This window comes from Barbatula barbatula, assembly GCF_947034865.1.
Source record: "Barbatula barbatula genome assembly, chromosome: 15".
Taxonomy (NCBI): Eukaryota; Metazoa; Chordata; class Actinopteri; order Cypriniformes; family Nemacheilidae; genus Barbatula; species Barbatula barbatula.
Window position 1 is genome coordinate 242540 of NC_136778.1, and position 20682 is coordinate 263221.

Sequence of the window (20682 nt, forward strand, 5' to 3'; positions counted from 1 at the left end):
GTTCTTACAGGCCTCTTCCACAGTGTAATACTTATTCTGGATGGGGTCGATCACGAAGCCGGAGGCGGCCTGGGCCTCCAGAAGCTCTAAGCTCGTGTCGGGACGCAGAAGACTGTTCTTCATGGCCTGGTAGATGGTCAGAGTGCAGTCATTGGCCTCATCGTAAACCCCAGCGATGCAGGTTGATTCTCTGAGATACGCACAAAGCCTCTGTTCTATGTCCTGGCTGCTAATCTTGCCCTCTCGCAACTGATCCACATCTGAAGCATCCAACAGTTTGGCATCCACCAGATCTGATACGTTAACTTCAGCACGTAGCCCGGGTACGGTCATGGGTTTTTCAGGGGCTGGAAGCAGGAGCAGGCCGGTGCTAAGGTCAGCTTTGCAGCGCTTCTTCAGAGTAACGTAGGTGGTGCGAAGACTTGTGTCTGGATCGACGTAGCACTCTGGTTTTGCGTTTAGAGCTTGGTAAAGATCCTCATCAATGAGATCACGGTCCATGGCAGCATCTTTGGAGAGATACACACTTAGGGTGGGATCAAGGATTCCTCCTGCCGCCTCCTGTGCCTGCAGCAGACGAAGAGCTGTGTCCCGCTCAATGATTCCTTTCCTCGTGGCTTGGCTTGCTGACAGCAGCTTGCCGGTTTTTGGATCCCTGAACCCAACGCAGGCGGCCTCTGCAGTCAACAGCTGCTTCTTGTCAGTTTCATCCAACAGTCCGTTCAGACAAGCCTCTTCAACAGTCAGTCTCACATTAGCCCTGGGATCTATGATGTGTCCTGTGGCAGCTTGAGCTTCTAATAACATGATTCCACTATATTCTGGGAGCAACTTTTGTTTTTTGGCTTCTGTGAAGGTCAGCTTTCCTTTAGGTCCACCTGACAGCCCTGCAATGGCTCCTGTGCCTTTCAGATTGAGCCTGATATCAACGGCTACATCCTGGATGGTCCGCTGACCGTTTATTAACTGCTCTGATGTCACTTTGTCGATCACGCCACAGTCGTGCAGCTGCTGTGCCGTAACTTTCTTGCGGACACCATCGAAAACCAGATTAGAGGAGTCAGGTTGGTCCGTTTGGGTATATTTATTCGCACCATCCAGTTTCTGCAGAGGCACCTGCGTCTGGGACTGCAGTCTGTTACGTTCTTCCAACTCTCTCAGTTGAGCCCTCAGCTTCTCCATCTCACTCTTGACAGAGGTCAATTGATTCTCCAGGACAGAGCGTTCGGAGCCGTGCTGTCGTATTTTCTCCTCGTGAGTCTCACATTTGAGCCTCCATTGAGTGAAGTCTTTCTTGATCTTGTCGTTCTCTTCCTGCAGCTGTAATTTCAGTCGCAGTTCAGACCCTGCTGAGAGTTTTGTACGTGCTAGTTCATCCTCCAGCTTTTTCAAACGCATAATTTCCAGTTCCATGCTTTTGATTTTCTTCATGAGGTCATCACGTTCCTGCTGCAGTTCAGTGTATCGAGACTGAGAGGTCTGGATCACAGAAGACGTCTGCAAAAAAAGAAAAGAAGGGAGAGAAAGATAGTTTCATCATTGTCAATATATTTCAACATCTATAAAGACAGAACAAAGCAAATAAATACTAAAATATTTCAAATCAATATTTTGTGTCCATTAATGTATTCACGTGATGAGCAGCCGTGCAATAGAAAAAAATAATATACATGCAGTCTGTAATTATCACAGCAGCATAAAGTGTCATAAAAGAGGGCTTATTTTGTGATAACAACCATCTGGATGTACATTATCTCTTAATCTTCAAAAGAACAGAACTGTCATTGACAGACTGAATTACCAGTGATCCAAACCTGTATGACTTTCTTTCTTCAGTAAAACAATCTTTCCTGAAAAAACTTTTTTTCATACAATAGAAATTAAAACTGACTTTACTGTTTCACAAAAGGAAGACGTACAGGTTTGGGTGAGAAACTGATAAGATAATTTTGATTTTCAAGTTTGATGTTGATATAGATGTGTGTGAAGAAGCACTCAAATAAAGATGTTAATCTGACTATCCGGTGGTGTGTGGTACAGAGATCAAACATGCAAATTTTGCAAACATGCAAATAAGTGGCAGATGATTAGTGGAGAATAATTTGCATGTCAGATGATCACGGGAGGTAACCATCTGCAGCAAACAGGTTGAGAGAGACGAGAGCATCTAAATCTAAAGCGGCTGGAGTGTCCAAAAACAGCCTTTTGTACCTCACTGGCTTGTTTTTGTGTATTTTGTATCTCCAGCTGCAGTTTTTCTCGCTCTCGTGTGAGCTGCCGCATAATTCCGTCATGTTCTGCGCTGGCACGCTGGCTGGCTTCAAACTGTTTCTGCAGAGCTGCAATCTGATTGGCCATTTCACGTTCTTCATTCTTTTTGCCTTTAAGCAGTTCCTCGCATTCCATACGCGCACGTCGCAACTCTTCCTCCAGACGGAGACGTTCTTTACTGAGAGTTCCATTGACTCGCTGCAGACGCTCACTCTCGATGGTTCCCACGTTAAGAGCGGTGGTCTTCTCTTCGAGGGTACGGCGAAGGGTCTCGTAGCGCTGGTTAGCGTCTTGGACGCGGCCCTTCTCCTGTGTCAGCTGGACCTTTAGAGTATTCATCTCCGCATTCAGGGCAGTCAGACTCTGAGAAGACACTTTATTCTCCTTCACACTGCGGCCGAGAGCTTCCTGCAGCCGCTTGCACTCTTCTTCAACTTGTTTGGTCTTGACGTTGGTCTCTTCGTTGGTCTTACTCAGTGTGGTAATTGTAGTGGTGTACTCCCGCATAGCCTGGTTAGTCTTTTCAAGTTGCGTCTCCATTTTCCTACGCTTGCCGGCTTCATCTTCCGCCGCTCGCCGCTGCTTCTCCAGATCGCTCTCCAGGCGCTTCTGCTCCTCTTGGACTTCTTGTACGCGGGTCTGTAGTCGCATGATCATCTGTTCAGAGCGGCTCTTCTCGAGGGCGTGGGCCTCTAACTCCACCCGGATGAGGCTCAGTTCATGATGGGATGAGCGAAGCTGCACCAGTTCATCACCAGAGTTTTCATTCTTAGACTTGAGGTCGCTCAACTCTTTTTCCAGTCGGCTTCTCTCTGCCTCCAGAACTCTTTTACCACGTCTCTCCTCGTCGAGTGCGTGCATGAGTTGATTTATCTCGCTGCCCTTCTCTTGCAGCGTTCGATTGGAGCCCTGTTGCACCTCCTTCCATTTGTTCTCAGCTTCAAGTTTCTGGCCGAGCAGCAGCTGCACCTGAGATTCCAGCTCGTGCCTCTTCCGACCTTCTTCTGTCCCGACAGCGACGAGTCTCTTCCCCTCCTCTTCCAGTTGCTTTCGTCGAGCCTCCTCCTGAACGAAGGACATACGAAGCTTCCGCAGCTGCTCCTTCAATTCTCGAGACTCGTCCTCTAATCGTTCACATTCCAGACGCACGGAGGCCGAATCGTTCTCCTGCTGCTGGGAAAGCTTCTCCATGCTCGTCTGCGTAACGAGGATTTGAGACTCGAAGGTCTGTTTCACCTCCTGCAATTCTATGCTGTGCAACTGCCTTACCTTCGCCAGCTCAGCCTGCGCCTCCTTCACACGCTGCGCCTCCTCCTGCAACTGCTTGCGCAGACGCTCCAGCTCTTGGGTCTGGTCGGACACGGTCTTCTCCAGCTCCATCTTGGCCCAGCTGGCCTGCTCCTGCTCCTTCAGTTTCGTACGCATGCTTTCACCATACTCCTGCTGCAAAACCGTATAGCGCTCCTCCACGATGGTCTTCTTCCTCTCCCCCTCTTCCAGCTGGAGTCTGAGGCGACGGACTTCCTCCGTAAGCTCTTGGAGACGGTTAGTTGAGGAGTCCAGACTCTCCTGTGTGGCCATGCACTTTAAAGCTTGGCTCCTCTTCACCTCCTCCAGAGAAAGCAGATGAGTCTGGGACTCGTTCAGCTCCTGCTTGTACTTCGAGAGGGTCTTCTGTAAAGCGGCATTGGTTTCTGTGTGGTCCTTGATGGCGTCTCTCAGCTGCTGAAGCTCTTCGTCGAGCAGATCAATCCTGGTATTGCGAATCTGCAGAGATGAAAAGAAATAATCAGGATCGCCCATTGGGAGGTGACATGAGACAAGAGAGCACCACACCAAATCCTCATGATACCTTCATTTCTTCCATGTTCTTCAGAGAGACCATGAGAAGTTTGTAGTAATCACTTGAACGAGTGAGTAACTCTAAGTAGTGTGCATTTAGAGATGACACCTGGGACACAAAAACAAGAACACAATCATTTTATTACAATGATAACAATGCTGTCTGTGTCGACTGGTGAAGTGTGAGGTGGTGTTTGTACCTCGTGTGAAATTGCAGATGACGGTGATTGAAGAAGAGTTCTCTTGATGGGAATGTTGAGCAAGGTTTCCAGTCCTGCACTGTAAGATGCTAACTCCAGCTCATAGTTCTACAGAGACACAACACGTGAGAAATGAATGTGAATACAGTAATGTGGGATTGATCAGACAGTGAGCGAGAGTAGATCTATAAAGACGTTACATGGATTTTATTACATTTGATCAGGATTGCTTTCATGCACACAGGGCCGGCCTGTGGCATAGGAGACATAAGCCGTGGTCAGACTTGACTTTGAGCATGCAAAGATCGTTCGGACGGTGGTATGAAAATTATCGGACTTTTGAAACTCGAGTCCTGCGTGTTCAAAATTTGAAGAAAAGTCAAAGAGATCGTTTTCCCAATAAGTTTAAGTATAATTTATTATCAGATGTAAAAGCTTCTTCCAGCTGGGGCTGTTCTCTCAACATACATATGAGACAAAACCAACAGAACCCACACTTCTGGGTTACAAGTATTTATAAAGTATGTGACGTCGATTCTATCTTCGGGCTCCTCCCCTTCATCGGGCGGGCGTTGAATCCTCCGGAACCAATCACCTCGGGACATGTAAATCTGACTCCATTCTCCCCCAACCATTGGCTCCTGCAAAACATTTTGAAAATAGCCGGTCCTGCCGAGAGATGCGATTGACGCACACACACATACACTCACACACTTGTTATCTGAGACCCTGCTTCTGCATTCCTCAGAGCTCATGTTACACACTTCTGCCAAATAGTTTTCAAGACAAAGAACCCAGCACAGCATGGACATACTCATCTCATTATATTTAACAGTAAAACAACAGTAAACATGAATTTATAATACATAAAACATCATAATCCCAATAATCCCTCTCTTGACCTCGACAGAGGTCAAAATTCTTGGTCCTCTGGGTCGTCAGTATAGCTGGATAACAACGGCATATTAAATGGTTTTGGGCTTTCCGGTCTCTCAATAGCTGAAACTATTAAACGATTACACAGTGATCTAAGGCAAGGAATGCAACAACAACCACACGTAATCAAAATTGCTATGAATACCCCTATGGACATCACAACAGACATTACTATTGCTTGCCATCTTCCCAATGTTTTGTCTAGCCAATCTCCAATAGGATTATTTACTCCTGAATGTTCCTTCATCTCTATAGACAAAGTTTTCAAACCTTCCAATGCCCTCGTCACTGATCCATCTGGGGCAGTATTATTGGGAATGTACGTACAACAAAGATCACCAAACATTACACATACTCCTCCCTTCTCTGCCAACAGCATGTCCAGAGCCATACGGTTCTGTATAGCCATCAGTGAAGTTGGTGCTAGCTGCTCCGCTAAACCATCTACGGCATCCCTTGTCATATTCGCTAACCTCATCACATTATAATGCACATAATTAATCCTATCTACATTCTTGTTTGGGGTGACTGGAAAAAGGGCAGCTATTATGGGTATATTCTCAAAACCTGCTGCCACTTGGTTTGCTAGTTTATACTCATCCGGCACACCTCGTGGAATGCCTATCGCATCAATGTATGTCGGGCTATTTAATGATAAATCTACACTTGAACCTATTGCTCTCCGTTTTATGATGTGTCTCCTACGTTTTCTTGTCAATGTTGCTGAATTTATAGTTTCCGTTCTGACTGCTCTGTCACCTATCAGAGTTATTGGGGCTCCCAGTCTTACCAAAGCACACACTCCCTTTGCCTTCTCAGGTATCCTAGTAAACAATCTTCGATCTCCACAATAATAATATAAACCTGCTCTAGCCCACGTACCTATTTCAGTCCCATTATCTACTATGATCCGATCACACCACTCCTTATTTATCTCCCCCAGGTTGCTGGTTGGTGATAGACGTTTAATATCAAAACAGGTATAATTTGCTTTCTTCGGTGTAAATGGACCTGCCCGTGAAAGGTTGGTTATTGGTGGGAATATTGCTGCCAATGTGGTACAATTTTTTGGACTGGCCATCCGTGTCAATGCCAGCATACACTCATAGCCCCACGTATCATTTTGGTACAACGGGGCTGGTTCAATGTATAAATGAGGTCTTGCATTAGCACATCCAACACAATCATCTAACCTCTGTTCTCTGGCTGTGGTAATTATCCATTCCAGCCACAAATTATTTTCCCCATATCCTGTAGCTCTCTCTATCATATCTTCTGGTTTTAACATGGTGTAATCTATTTCCACCACTACATTCTTTTGTCCTACCGATAATGGCTCAGCTATTGTCTCATTTCTTTCCTCCTCAGGTGAACTGTCTATAACAAATTTTATTACTGCTTTTTTATCTGTTCCTGGGCTGTGCACCCCCATTATAAGGAAAAACTCCCCTGTATAATTGGCTGATCCCGTTCTGGTGGATATTGAAAGGGTGAGTGGATTTTGACTTGCACTGTAATCTCTCTGCATTTTTAAATCAAATTTTGCCGAGGTACGGGTCCAAAGGCTAGGTTGTTCCGGAGTCCAAGCACCTGTATATGCGATTACCTTATTCCATGATGGACACCATTCACCCCTATAGGTTTGCCTAGACTGGGACACCTTACAAACACTATCCATATTCCCATCCATACATATATATATATTGTACCCCCTCCATGAGCTATTTTTTCCCCCACAATTTATGACAGCGCATAGGTCGAAAGTAAATGATGTAGTCTTACCCCAAACATAATTAATTACGAGTTGTTCACACGGTAACCTCGTATCGGCTATGGCTTTTTTGTGTCTCGATTTTGATATGGTGTTGTTGCTTTCCTGACCCTTAGTTAGGCTAAAAATTATTCCTACTATAACTCCTGAAATTATTAATAGGATCCCCGACAGCTTACAGTTTTCCCACAGCTTCATCTTGTTGCCCTCTCTTGGACTTTAAAGGAATAATAAACACACTCTTGGAAATTAAAATGGTTAAACACACAATATACTTAATGGGAATATGCAATTAAGGAAAAATATATATGGTTAAAATCACACAAAATAAAATGGTAAGGAATGACAATATAAAAATCACAATAGTAATATAAAGGTATAAAAAATAGTAAATATTAAAAAATATGGAAAACAATAGGTATGAAAATAATAAATATGAAAATCACAATAAGAACAATATATAATATGGTTATAAAGAATATATGGTAATACGTATTTCCCCTTGAGTATTCACTCAAAATTTATTGCACTGGAAAATGATTCTACTGTCCTTCTCTTTGGTCGCAGCTCATTCACCCGGGACACCTGTCTTGTGAACGATTTGCAATTGTTATTGTACTGGTGGTGTTGTGATTTCACCTGTGGCTTCTTCAGCCTCTGGTTCTCCTTCCCTCTCTTGGACCTGTCTACGCAGGTCCACCCGTGTCTCTGCAAGATCCCTTGAGGGGGGGTCACAAGCTACACATGAGGTTAAATGAAACCAAGTGTCACCCTTGCCCTGCAATCGAACACAATGTGATGTCCTCGCTGTCACCCTATAGGGTTTCGACCACCTCGGCTCATTCCACTTTCTCCTGAACGTCCTCAGCCTCACCCACTGTACCGTCGTTGGAGGGGGGTCTGCTGCTGGAGATGGATTGACCTGGCATGAAAAAGTCTTAATGAGAGCAGTCAGTTTATCAAAATAGACAGTGTGAGATAATGGTGTCACAATGGCATCCGACAGTGCATTCCGTGGCCCTGGAAACTGCCGACCTGTAAATAATTCAAAAGGGGTGAATCCTGTGATTCGGTTAACAGATGATCTTACTGACATTAAGGCCAATGGCAAAGCTGACAACCAATTTAGTTTTGTCTGTGCACAGATTTTAGCCAATTTGAGTTTTAGTGTGAGATTCATTCGTTCAACCTTACCTTGGCTGGCAGGATGCCAGACTGCACCAAATGCATGTTTGAGGCCTAGGGCCTTTTCGACGACTCGCAAATGTTCATTCTTGAAATGACTGCCATTATCTGATCGTAAACGCCGGGCGAAACCATAGCGCGGAATATAATGGTTAATTAAACATTTTATCACCGCCGTACTGTCTTCTCTGCCTACAGGATAAGCTTCAGGCCATCCAGTGAAATAGTCTACGATTACCAGAAGATAACGCTTACCCTGTATCCTCGTGATCATATCTGTGAAATCAATCACGATTTCGTCCCCCGGACCACCGGTCAAAGGAAACGAACCCCTTGTTGGTTTAATCGTGGGTTTAACGTTATATCCCTGACAAACTTCACACGTGCTCACATGTGCTGAGACCATAGCTTTTAAAAAAGGATGCCACCAATATTCAAGCGCTCTCATCATCTGTTTGTCCCCGACATGGCTCACTCCATGAACCTCTACCATGATGGAATGACACAGACTCGCTGGGAGCGCCGGACGTCCATCCGGAGCTTGCCACAGTCCGTCAGAGGCACGAACAGCTCCATGTTGTGCCCACACAGAGACTTCTTCGGGGGTACAGCGCTGATGCTCTTTACAAAGGTATTCCCTTGTGAATCTCGGCAATAAATCGTTAGATGTTCTTTCTGATGTGCACATCATCTGCGAGGACACATAACCAGCAGCAGCTTTTGCCGCCAAGTCTGCAGCGTCATTGCCTCTGCTCAAAGAGCTATCCACCTTAGAGTGACCAGCGCATTTAATCACTGCCACCTCTGAGGGGATCATCAGAGCCTCTAAAAGGTCTCTGGCTTCACATGCATGTGTTATTGGTCGACCTGACGAAGTGATAAAGCCACAACGTTTCCACAACGGCATTTCTACGTGTACAGCTGTAACAACATAAGCAGAGTCAGTATAGATGTTTACACGGTGTCCACCAGTATGTCGCAAGGCTTTGATCACTGCTATCATTTCTGCCCTCTGTGCTGACTGCTTCCCCTCTAACCTTGCTGCATCCCTCGTAATCATCTCATGTCCTACCTGCTCTACCACTGCATAAGCCGCTTTCAAACTTCCGTCCTCCGCCCTGAAACAGCACCCGTCAGTGAACAAAATCATGACTGGCTCAGGGCCAGTCAATGGTTTTGCAAACAAACCTGGTCTGACCACTGATGCCCTCTCTGTGATCGGTGCACAGTCGTGTGGTTCTCCCTCCTCCACCAAATCTGCCATGTTAATGCCCTCATGCGTGTATATGATATGGTCGGCGAGCAAAATTGCTGCAATGCGTCGCTGTCGTAAAGGGGAAAATGTGAATGATTCAGAATTAACAAAAGATGCGATTGAATGCGTGGTTAAAACAATTAGGTGGTGGCCCATAACAATGTGAGACGTTTTCTTCACTATCTTTGCCAATCCTGCGACAAACCTGCTGCATGGTGGCTGTCTTTGTTCTACACTGTCCAACAACATGCTAACATACATCAACACTTTTCTGCCCCCCTGGTCTTTTTGATAAAGTACCCCATGTGCACTTGACCCTGTCTCAGAGACGTCTAAGTGAAATGGTGATCTGTAATCAGCACTGCTGAGATTAGCTGCATGTGCCATCTGTTGTTTCAGGTTAATGAACGTCCGTTCAGCTTCCTGTGTCCACTCAATGTCTGCTCTCAAATTCTTCATACCCTGTTGTTTTACAAGATCTCTCAAAGGGGCTGTTAATGAAACATACATTGGAATATAGTGTCTACTATATCCTGTTAGGCCTAGAAATGACAACATCTCTTTAACCGTGGTTGGTTTTGGATGACTCAGAATTCCTCGTCTATGGGCTACAGTTAGCGTGGAGCCCTCTGGGGTGATCATGCGACCTAGAAATGTAACACAAGGTCTGCAAAATTGCAGCTTTTCCTTGCTTACCTTGAAGCCACTTTTGTGTAATTGTCTTAACACAGCTTCGCTCCCCTCCAGGCATCCTTGCTCTGTTTTGGCTGCCAAAAGGAGGTCATCAACATACATGATCAACACACAGTCTCCAGGCAAACTACAGTCCTGTAATTGTTGTTTTAATGCATGGTTAAAAATTCCTGGTGATAAAACAAACCCCTGGGGTAATCTGTTGTAAGAATATTGACAACCTTTGTATGTAAAAGCCACATACGCCTTGCATTCCTCTGCTAAAGGGATACAGAAAAATGCGTTAGCCAAATCAATACATGTAAACCAATTGTGCTCAGGTGTTATCACAGAGAGTGCAGTATACGGATTAGGCACTGTTAACGATGGTGTAGCCACAACAGCATTGATTGCTCTCAAATCATGTACCAACCTGTACTTATTCGTGCCTGGTTTCGGCACCGGAAAAATAGGTGTGTTCCACCTAGATTTGTATGGTGTAATAACACCCCTCTCTAGGAGACCTTTTACTGTTGCAGCCACACCCTCGTCCGCCTCAGGTTTGTTGCGGTATTGTGGAATCCAGATGGGGTCAGGTGTGCTTAACTGAAAGTAAACTGGAGACATGTTACAAAAACCTACATCTGTTGGGCCCTGAGACCAAAGATCCTCAGGTAAATTTTTTATGATGTCTGGTGCTCCCACACTATCTGACAGCTCCCTGCCATGGAATCTAGAAACCTGCACATGCTCTAGAGCTCCAGTGTCTCGTGTGGCACCTTCTATCCAATAGGCTTTGTGTTTAGGTGAATATTTAACATCTGATTTTTCCGTGGGCTCCCAATCCTGGGTGGCCAACAGTGTTTTTGTAATCTTACCTAGCTCCCTGGCTTCATGGCTTGGGTGTAAGGCTAACGATATGTGAGGTGCTGCTGTGTCTGCCATCTCATACCACTTCAACTGCTCTTCTGTCAGCTTCACTGGAGCCATCACTCCTTCTTTACTCACAAAAATTCCAGCTCCCTCCAACACCCATCTGTCTCCCTCCACTTCCTGAAACATGTCTTCATAAATGGTTATGTCATTTCTGTCATAAAACAATGTACAATGCAATGGGTCTATGGGGGGTAAATAGATATCTAAATTTGAAATCCATGAACGGTATTTATTATACAGTTCCATTGCTGTGCCCCACTGTGTATCATCATCTAATTTTACCCAGTATAGATCAGCTGCCTCCTCCTCCCCACACGAGGTCAGCATCCACTGGCTGTCTGTCGTATTACCTGATAGGGAACAGTTAATGGTTGTACCATCTGGAAATGTAACTATTACCCCTTCTGCTGAGCACAGAATGCTAGCCCCTAATTTTATTAATAAATCTCTACCCAAAAGAGGAATGGGAGCATTGCTGGAGAAAAGGAACGAGTGTGATAAACATTGATTTGCCACTTCTACTTTGAATGGTTGTGTCATTTTCAAGCTTTCACTTCCCCCAGAGAACCCGATTATTGTCACACTTTTGTCACTCAGATCAGATTGTTTTATGCCGCCTGTGACAGTCGAATAGGTGGCTCCGGTGTCCACCAGAGCTTTTAATGGTTTGTTGTTTACCATTAACGAAATGAGAGGTTCGGCCCTAGCCCTCATTTCGGTTCTCTGGGGGCCCCTTCAATAAACGCTCGCGCCATCCTCCGGGCCCGATGGCGGGAACATCGGCACCTGTAGGTTGGAGGGTGGTGGAGGGTATTGCCCCGGGTTGTATGGGGTTTGTGGTTCCCTGCCGCGACCACCGGCACCACCTCTTCGAGGACCCCATCCCTCCGCAGGTGGTCCGTTAAACTGACCTGAAAGCTGTGGACACTCTCTCATCCAGTGGCCTGCCTCACCACACACGTAACAATTTCCCCCGCCCTGCTGCCTCCCTCCATAAGACCCCCTCCCTCTATTACTACCCCTCCAATTGCTCCTTTGTCTATTTCCCCTCCCACCTGCTGCATGGGCGTCTGTACCATAGGGTGGGCCGTTATATTGGTAAGGGGGTGGCTGATAGGGTTGTTGTGGCATTTGCTTACTCTTTTTTGTCCCTCCCTCATTTTTTGCTTGTTCTAACTGTAGTTTTAGCAACTCTATTTTTATCTTTTCTAATTGTTCTTCCTCTTTTCCTGTTTTCTCTACAGCCCTATCTGTGTGGTGGACTAAATGCCTTTCCCATATTTCGTTACTAGCAATTGGAATGTCAGGGTTATTTTCCATTATTTGCTTAACACCACTAGGGGCACCTGCCATAACCGCTGCTCTGAATATGTCTCTTGTAATTGGGTTGGTTAAACTATTTTCTTCCACCATCTGTTCCCACTCAGCAGCGCACCTGAAATAATATGCTGCACCTGTCTCACCTGGTTTTATGCGAAACTTTATGTTTTGGTACACGGTGGGTGGCAATGGGTACAATCGACCGAGTGCCCTGCCCACCATTGTAATTACTTTTGAAAAATCAAGATCATTTGGATATTGTAATGTTTGGGCTTCGAGTTCAAAACTCCCCATCTGAGAGGCTGTCAAAATCTGACCCAACAGACACCTTATGTCACCCAAAGCCAAAACGGTACCATGACTCAAGGCCGTTAATTTACTTAACCACTTAGAGCCCCCTGATGTAATTGGAGGAAGTTTACTGGAAATAGCAGTCATGTCACTGTGTGACCAGGGCTGGTACTGCACCCCAGTGCTCTTTGCTAACAATGGGGCCTGTACGCCTGGATATAATTGATTACTATGATGACTCATAGCCTGCTCTCTCTGCTCTGGTTCGTTAGGGGGGCAATGATCAATTGAAAAATTAGACAGCTGCTGTTCTTTTTCCCTTCCCCTAGTTCGTTTTGCTATTGGCTCCTCATCCATTACCATCGTTCCCTTAATACATACTGTATGCATCGTGCCCTGGGCCTGACCTATTGTTTCTATAGGGCCAGCTGCTCTACAACTTCCCCTTTCATCTTCACTTCCTACTCCGTTCTCACTACCATCACTTTCCTCTGGAAGTTCCATATTTTCTGCCATGTGGCGCATTGTCTCATTCACCTGAGCTCGTGCCGCATGTACCTGTTCTGTCACTACCTTGCCCAGATGTTGTACCTCCTGTCGAAGTTCTTCTAATTCTTTTAAATTACAGTCTAAAACTCCCTCTCGTACCTCAAGCACGACCTGTTGTTTGCTGTGAGTCGTATTTGGTGAGATGTAGGGGGGGGGCTGAGCAATAGGCGGGGCAAGAGGCGGGGCAAGAGGCGGATACAATGGGCGGTACTGTTCAGGGGGCGGTGCTAGTGACTGGGTCTCTCTGTTTCCATCCTTCACTTTCAGTCTAACATCATCGTCTGTAGCTTTCCCTTCTTTCCTATGTCCAATAGGTGATATAGCTGTCGCCACGAGGGCAAGACGACCCCATTTTCTTAAATGTTTTTCTAAGTCACACCCTTTACTTTTATATCTACTTGCATTATACCATTTAATCGTTTTTTCATCACCTTTATGTCTGACTAACCTACAATGAGCCTTTTTCTCCATATTTCTTATTTTCGGGGCCAGGGGCACTTTGAATGTCTCTGCCTCTTTCGTCCATGCATAATTATCACACAATTCTAACCAACATTCCTGAGCTTCTCTTTGTCTCCCTTTTTTCTCTCTTGGTTCAGCCTGTGCTATCATCATCTCAGCGATACTCTGCCATTGCGCTAATACGGTCGGACATTCGTATTCATCACACTCCTTTTGAAACTCTGCCATTCTATTTATTTATTTACTTATATATATATGTATTCAATATAACTTTCCTACTAGTTCCTTTACGATCGTCTCCTTACACCAACTTAGATTATACACATACACAAGGCCTACACACACCACGTGCTGAATTTTCCGTTCACTTATGCATTCAACTAAACACCACGTCTAAATACTTTCATCCCCAATACCATTCATACAAAGTAAATAATTTACGGATTTCTTTCTCCGAAGGACTTTAACCTAACAGAATTTGTGATTCGCCGATCACGGGATTTCTTTCCCAATTAAACAGACTTTAATCTGTTATTAATTTATGGCTTTCTCGCCAAGGGACTCCAACCCGTAAACAGAGTTTAATCTGTTTTAATTCCAGGGACTCTAACCCTTATTAAACAGACTTTAACTGTTTTAAAAGAATCTTTTAAATCTGATTTTCCTTATTTCAATTTTACTCGTCTATTCATCGAGATGTTCATCAAATTTAACACAGAAATTTAGTATATCCAATAGCAGAATTCGAAATAACAGGTTTTCTGCTTACCTTTGTATTTTAGCCGGCCTTTTGTGTTAAATCTGAATCGTCTCGATATCTTTTTTTCCTCCCCCACGGGGTCCGCCGAAATGTGGCGCCAAAACTTCTCTTTGTCCTTCAAATCACGTCGTCGGGGTCACCAACTATCGGACTTTTGAAACTCGAGTCCTGCGTGTTCAAAATTTGAAGAAAAGTCAAAGAGATCGTTTTCCCAATAAGTTTAAGTATAATTTATTATCAGATGTAAAAGCTTCTTCCAGCTGGGGCTGTTCTCTCAACATACATATGAGACAAAACCAACAGAACCCACACTTCTGGGTTACAAGTATTTATAAAGTATGTGACGTCGATTCTATCTTCGGGCTCCTCCCCTTCATCGGGCGGGCGTTGAATCCTCCGGAACCAATCACCTCGGGACATGTAAATCTGACTCCATTCTCCCCCAACCATTGGCTCCTGCAAAACATTTTGAAAATAGCCGGTCCTGCCGAGAGATGCGATTGACGCACACACACATACACTCACACACTTGTTATCTGAGACCCTGCTTCTGCATTCCTCAGAGCTCATGTTACACACTTCTGCCAAATAGTTTTCAAGACAAAGAACCCAGCACAGCATGGACATACTCATCTCATTATATTTAACAGTAAAACAACAGTAAACATGAATTTATAATACATAAAACATCATAATCCCAATAAAATGGGCAGGCGCGATTTTTCTATCGGTCTCACGCACTCAAGTGACGCAAATTCCCAGGCCAGAGTTCACCAAACTTGAACTTTATTACGCAGCAAAATGCGAAATATCGTTGGACGGGCTTCCGTTTCCAGTCTGTCGCATAAGTATGAATGGAAGTCAATGGAGGGAAAAGTCAAGTGTGACCGTGGCAATAGGTGGATGCATAGGCCGCAAAATGAGAGAGGGGCGCCAGATGAGAGCGTAAAAAAGTTCTGGTTACACAAGCAACACGCACTTGAATGGGCACTAACGCCTAATGTATGGAGCGATTTTAGTCTCATTAATTATTCACGCGTAAAACAAGATACACACATGCGTAAACAGTTTTGCATGCATAAAACCTAATTTACGTGCACATAGTATATATTTACATTTACGAGCAATTCACTTGCGTAAAACAAAACTATTTTCTCACAAAGTACGTTTCGCAAACATACAACTGCGCACAAAACTTTCGAAAGATTAAAATGTACACGTTTGTATTGTTATGTGAATGTCCTAATCGTCACACACGTGTGAATCGCATTGAACGTGTGTGTGTGTGTGTGTTTTGAGACTCTCCTGGCAACGGAACCCCACCACTTGGGTTGTCGTACTCTTTAGCCAATCAGATTCAAGCTTATCATTCAACCAATCACAACCCGCTGAGGGCGCCGGACTCAAGGAAAACGGCTCTGCGCAACTTTAGTGCAGTTTGGCTCAAATAGAACGGAAATGATGCATCACCCTCACCGCACGTTAATCACATTACGATCTGTTCCACGCTTGCGCAGCTTTGTGGGTACAATTTATTATATTTTTTACTGTTAAATAAAATACAATACTCAATTTACTTCGCTGCTGTCCACCTGGCCTCATTTCACTGTGCCTTCTGTCAAGTCAGTTTGAAATACTGTAATGTTTCCCCTGACTTTGTAGTTCTTTCTTCATGTAAATTAATATAGTCTAGTTAGACATACGTGTTATGTTCCTTATTGGCTTCTGTAAACGCCATTGAAGGGATTATTTTACTAATTTAGATTAAATGGATAGATATATTAGCCTATATAGACCCATACTAATAAATTACTACATTTAAAGTTAACTAGTATTATCAGATTTTAATAAAAAAATGACACAAACCGTCTTTGGCAATACTACTGACCGCAGAGAGAAACACGGTAAGGTAAATAGACATGCCATACAGCAATGAATCGCAAAATGGGAGGAAACTGAAGATTTGCAGTCGATAAAAATACTTTATTCCACATGTAACCAAAATCATCTATGTTCATGTAACAACTCTATTATTTTGGATTGGCAACCACATAAACACATCGTAATGGTAACGTAAGCAACACTTAAAAACATAAAAACAGACTCGCCGTGAACGGTTCAACTATGTAACGTTAGCCTACAAAACAAAATATGTGCCGCCTGCACCAAAGCTGCACAGAGCCGTTTTCCTTGAGTCCTGCGCCCTCAGCGGGTTGTGATTGGTTGAATGATAAGCTTGAATCTGATTGGCTAAAGGGTACGACAACCCAAGTGGTGGGGTTCCGTTGCCAGGAGAGTCTCAAAACATACACACACACACGTTCAATGCGATTCACACGTGTGTGACGATTAGGACATTCACATAAGACAAACGTGTACATTTGAACCTTTCGAAAGTTTTGTGCACAGTTGTATGTTTGCGAAACGTAAATTTAGTTTTGTTTTACGCACGTGAATTGCTTTTCGTAAATGTAAATATATACTAAGTGCACGTAAATTAGGTTTTATGCATGCAAAACTGTTTACGCATGTGTGTATCTTGATTTACGCGTGAATAATTAATGAGACTAAAATCGCTCCATACTAACGATCATATCCTGTCGATGCGGACAATGACGCAAAAGTGTAAATGAAAACCGACACGTAGCCTACAGTGTAGGTCTGACGCACAAGTAAAAATCGGTGTGGTGAGGAAGGCGGGACGAGAGCCGTGAGATGCGGGACCGGTGCGCGCACAGCTGATTCCCACTATCACTCACGCCACCGGCCCCGCCTCACGGCTCTCGTCCCGCCCTCCTCACCACAATCGGGCTTAAGTGTGTTTACTGGCACTGTGACTAGCCCTTGCCACTTATTTAAGAAAATACAAAACAATACAATAAACTTTTATTTGTGTCCCTACAGCATTTGCGAGACGTTGAGACAATGTTTTAAAAAGCTACCCATTAACCTTTATCTAAATAATAATAATAATAATAATGAAATATTCGTTTTATGAGCTCTAATATTCAAATACAGAATTATTGAGGAAACAATCTGTTTTATTTTATTTTCAACATTGTTTTCAAACAATTTGAAGGTAATTTTTTTTGTTAGAAATATGTGTTGTTACTTATTTACTTCCTATTTATTCCTATTAATCACAATTCATGTTAATTTAAAATAAATAAGAATTCTGCTTTAAAAAGTTCATTTTCAGATATTTTTGTTAGTTTATTTTTTTAAATCTTGCCTAGGGCCCCACAAGAGGCTGGGCCAGCCCGGCATACACATGGTGTTTTGTTATGTGAACTCTATAAAACGTGTTTAAAAGAATACCTTGATGGCACTGATGCAGGCGTTCCCATCGTTCTGGACGGTCTCCAGCAGGTCTCTTTTGGTTTTTATTTCAGAGTTCACAGCCTGCACACATTATAAAGACAACACCAATGAATATCAAACTGTTGCGTCAGTGATATTGATGAGCTGTAGATTGCGAGCAATTCTGACTTTTTGTTGATTGAGACGTTGAGTGTAAGTGGTGCTGTCGTCCGTCTTCACGTTCTGTTGAGTGTCAATACGTCTCTGACTCTGACTGATCCATTCACTCAGACCGGAGCTGGAGTTCAGATACTGTTGGAGCAGCGGGAGGTAAACGTCCAGATCATGACACCTGAGAGAAACACAACATCACCAGTGAACAGACCAACATCAGAAGAAGGGGCGCACCAACATCACCTGCGCTCACCTGCTGTTGATCTGTACGTGAATGCGTTTCCAGCGCTCTGATAACTGACGGACGTGTTCAGTGTACTGCTCAGTGTTCACTATACACCTGTAGCGCTTCTGTTCTGTCTGTTCATTCAACTGATGGATTTTCTTCAACCCCACCATAAGGGAATTCAACAAATCCTGCTTCTGCTCCATGTCACTCTGCATTCTCTGAACATAAAGAGATATCAAGATCTGTGAGGTCACACTATTTATTTCTATTTACACACAAACTCCAGCACACACACACACACACACACTTGAGCACACACACACAGAGAAAGGATGTGTAGCCTGCACTTCTCTATGTGTGGATGATGTAAACATTCACCTTGAGCTCATTCTGGTACTTCTGAAGGTCTTCTGGTTCGAGTGACGTCGTCTCTTTCTCAGTCAGTCGAGCTTCATAAACTTTAACAATGTCCTGGATGTTCAGTAAACCCTTCAGCAGAGACTTGAGTGATTGTAACCTAACACACACACACAGAACATGTGACATGTGACGTGTCATTGACAGCGACTGACGTGTGTTTGTACCTCTGCACATGTGTAGTGATGAACGTCTCCAGCTCATTGAGTCTGTGACTGATGATGTCCAGTTGACTCTGAAGGTATCTGCCCTTATCAGTGTTCACTGTGTCCTTCACTTCCTCCTGAACGCTGCTTCTCAACCTCACGAACGCTCCCCGCACGCTTTCAACATCTTTCTGAAAGGCCTGAGCACAATAAGAGCGTCAGGAGATGACTTTACATCCATTGCTCTTCTGTTGTGTTTGGTGTCAAAACATAGTTACCACAAATCTATGGAGGACCAATAGTGCCAATTGGAAATAAAATTAAGAAACCATTGATCAAATTAATCATTAAAGCGAATGTAAACAGATAATTCACAAATTCATCTAAAAAAAAAAAATCAATTGATGAATTTAATAATTTAAACATGAATTAATTATATTTCTAAATGGCACTATTGGTCCTCCATACAAATGGCCTCACCACAGTAAACATGACTTTAATAGGAAAACGTTATAAATCTTTTATTAATAAATAATAAATAAAACCATTGTGAATGTTCTTAATGTCCTTTCTCTTCTCAGCAGATAACACATCCCTGCTCATGTTTTCAGATCACATCATGTTCATTTGTGTTGCAGTGAACGCACTTTTATTTGTCTGGATTGTATTTGTGTGTAGTTTTGTATCCAGTTGTTGAGCCAGTTTGACTCATTTCAGTTGAACAGATGAATTTGATTTCCTCCAAAAGCAAAAGACACCAGAGATGTTTGCCAGCTGTAATCATTCTTTAAGTTTGTGTATATTTTGTCGTGTGTATTGTTGTGAACCTGTGCTGTGGTGATGTGTTGAGCGCATTCGTCAGGTGCGTTCTCTCCGACGGAGATGTACAGGAAGGTGTTGAGAGAAGACTCGGCTCTGTCCAGCTTTAAGAGAAGAGCGTTGAGTTCATTCAGCATCTTCACACTCACAGCTACCGTATATTCTGAACCCTCTCCTCGAGCAGCTACAACACACACAAACACACAAATCATACCACACTTTCACTTGAAACAACATCACATCAGTGTCTCTCCGGTGAGATGAGGACAAACGACAGCACAAACTAGATCTGTGTGTGTGATGAAGTGTGTGTGTGATGAAGTGTGTGCGCGTGTGTGTGATGAAGTGTGTGCGCGCGTGTGTGTGTGATGAAGTGTGTGTGTGTGTGTGTGTGTTTGTGTGATGAAGTGTGTGTGCGTGTGTGTGTGTGTTTGTGTGATGAAGTGTGTGCGCGTGTGTGTGTGTGTGTTTGTGTGTTTGTGTGATGAAGTGTGTGCGCGTGTGTGTGATGAAGTGTGTGCGCGCGTGTGTGTGTGATGAAGTGTGTGTGTGTGTGTGTTTGTGTGATGAAGTGTGTGTGCGTGTGTGTGCGTGTTTGTGTGATGAAGTGTGTGCGCGTGTGTGTTTGTGTGTTTGTGTGATGAAGTGTGTGCGCGTGTGTGTGATGAGGTGTGTGTGTGTGATGAAGTGTGTGTGCGTGTGTGTGTGTGATGAAGTGTGTGTGTGATGAAGTGTGTGTGTGTGTGTGTTTGTGTGATGAGGTGTGTGCGCGTGTGTGTGTGTTTGTGTGATGAAGTGTGTGCGCGTGTGTGTGATGAGGTGTGTGTGTGTGATGAAGTGTGTGTGTGATGAAGTGTGTGCGCACGTGTGTGATGAAGTGTGTGCGCGTGTGATGAAGTGTGTGCGCGTGTGTGTGATGAAGTGTGTGTGTGTGTTTGTGTGATGAAGTGTGTGCGCATGTGTGTGATGAAGTGTGTGCGCGTGTGTGTGTGTGATGAAGTGTGTGCGTATGTGTGTGTGTGATGAAGTGTGTGCGCGTGTGTGATGAAGTGTGTGCGTACGTGTATGTGTGTGTTTGCGCGTGTGTGTGATGAAGTGTGTGCGCGTGTGTGTGATGAAGTGTGTGCGCGTGTGTGATGAAGTGTGT

The 20682-nt window shown here is 44.1% G+C and overlaps 1 protein-coding gene and 1 long non-coding RNA gene across 3 annotated transcripts in view; both read right to left on the minus strand.

The window, feature by feature from the left end:
- The window catches only part of dspb (desmoplakin b), a 32963-nt gene that overhangs the window by 2093 nt on the left and 10188 nt on the right, over positions 1 to 20682 (minus strand). The window contains exons 15-24 of one of the 2 annotated variants that reach the window (XM_079474406.1): positions 19544 to 19719; positions 18738 to 18916; positions 18532 to 18670; positions 18178 to 18371; positions 17940 to 18102; positions 17769 to 17852; positions 4314 to 4421; positions 4124 to 4222; positions 3541 to 4038; positions 1 to 1497 (exon numbers count right to left, since the gene is read on the minus strand). The exon at positions 1 to 1497 is cut by the window's left edge and continues 2093 nt beyond it. In XM_079474406.1, the coding sequence (XP_079330532.1) occupies positions 1 to 1497; positions 3541 to 4038; positions 4124 to 4222; positions 4314 to 4421; positions 17769 to 17852; positions 17940 to 18102; positions 18178 to 18371; positions 18532 to 18670; positions 18738 to 18916; positions 19544 to 19719 (3137 nt within the window). Of the gene's footprint in view, positions 1498 to 2211; positions 4039 to 4123; positions 4223 to 4313; positions 4422 to 17768; positions 17853 to 17939; positions 18103 to 18177; positions 18372 to 18531; positions 18671 to 18737; positions 18917 to 19543; positions 19720 to 20682 lie in introns of both variants that reach the window. The other variant, XM_079474405.1, reaches the window with a different exon arrangement.
- LOC306904473 lies at positions 4714 to 14906 on the minus strand. The gene is made up of 2 exons (XR_013787633.1): positions 14460 to 14906; positions 4714 to 7942 (listed from the first exon to the last, which is right to left on the minus strand). It is a non-coding gene; the product is annotated as an uncharacterized lncRNA (long non-coding RNA).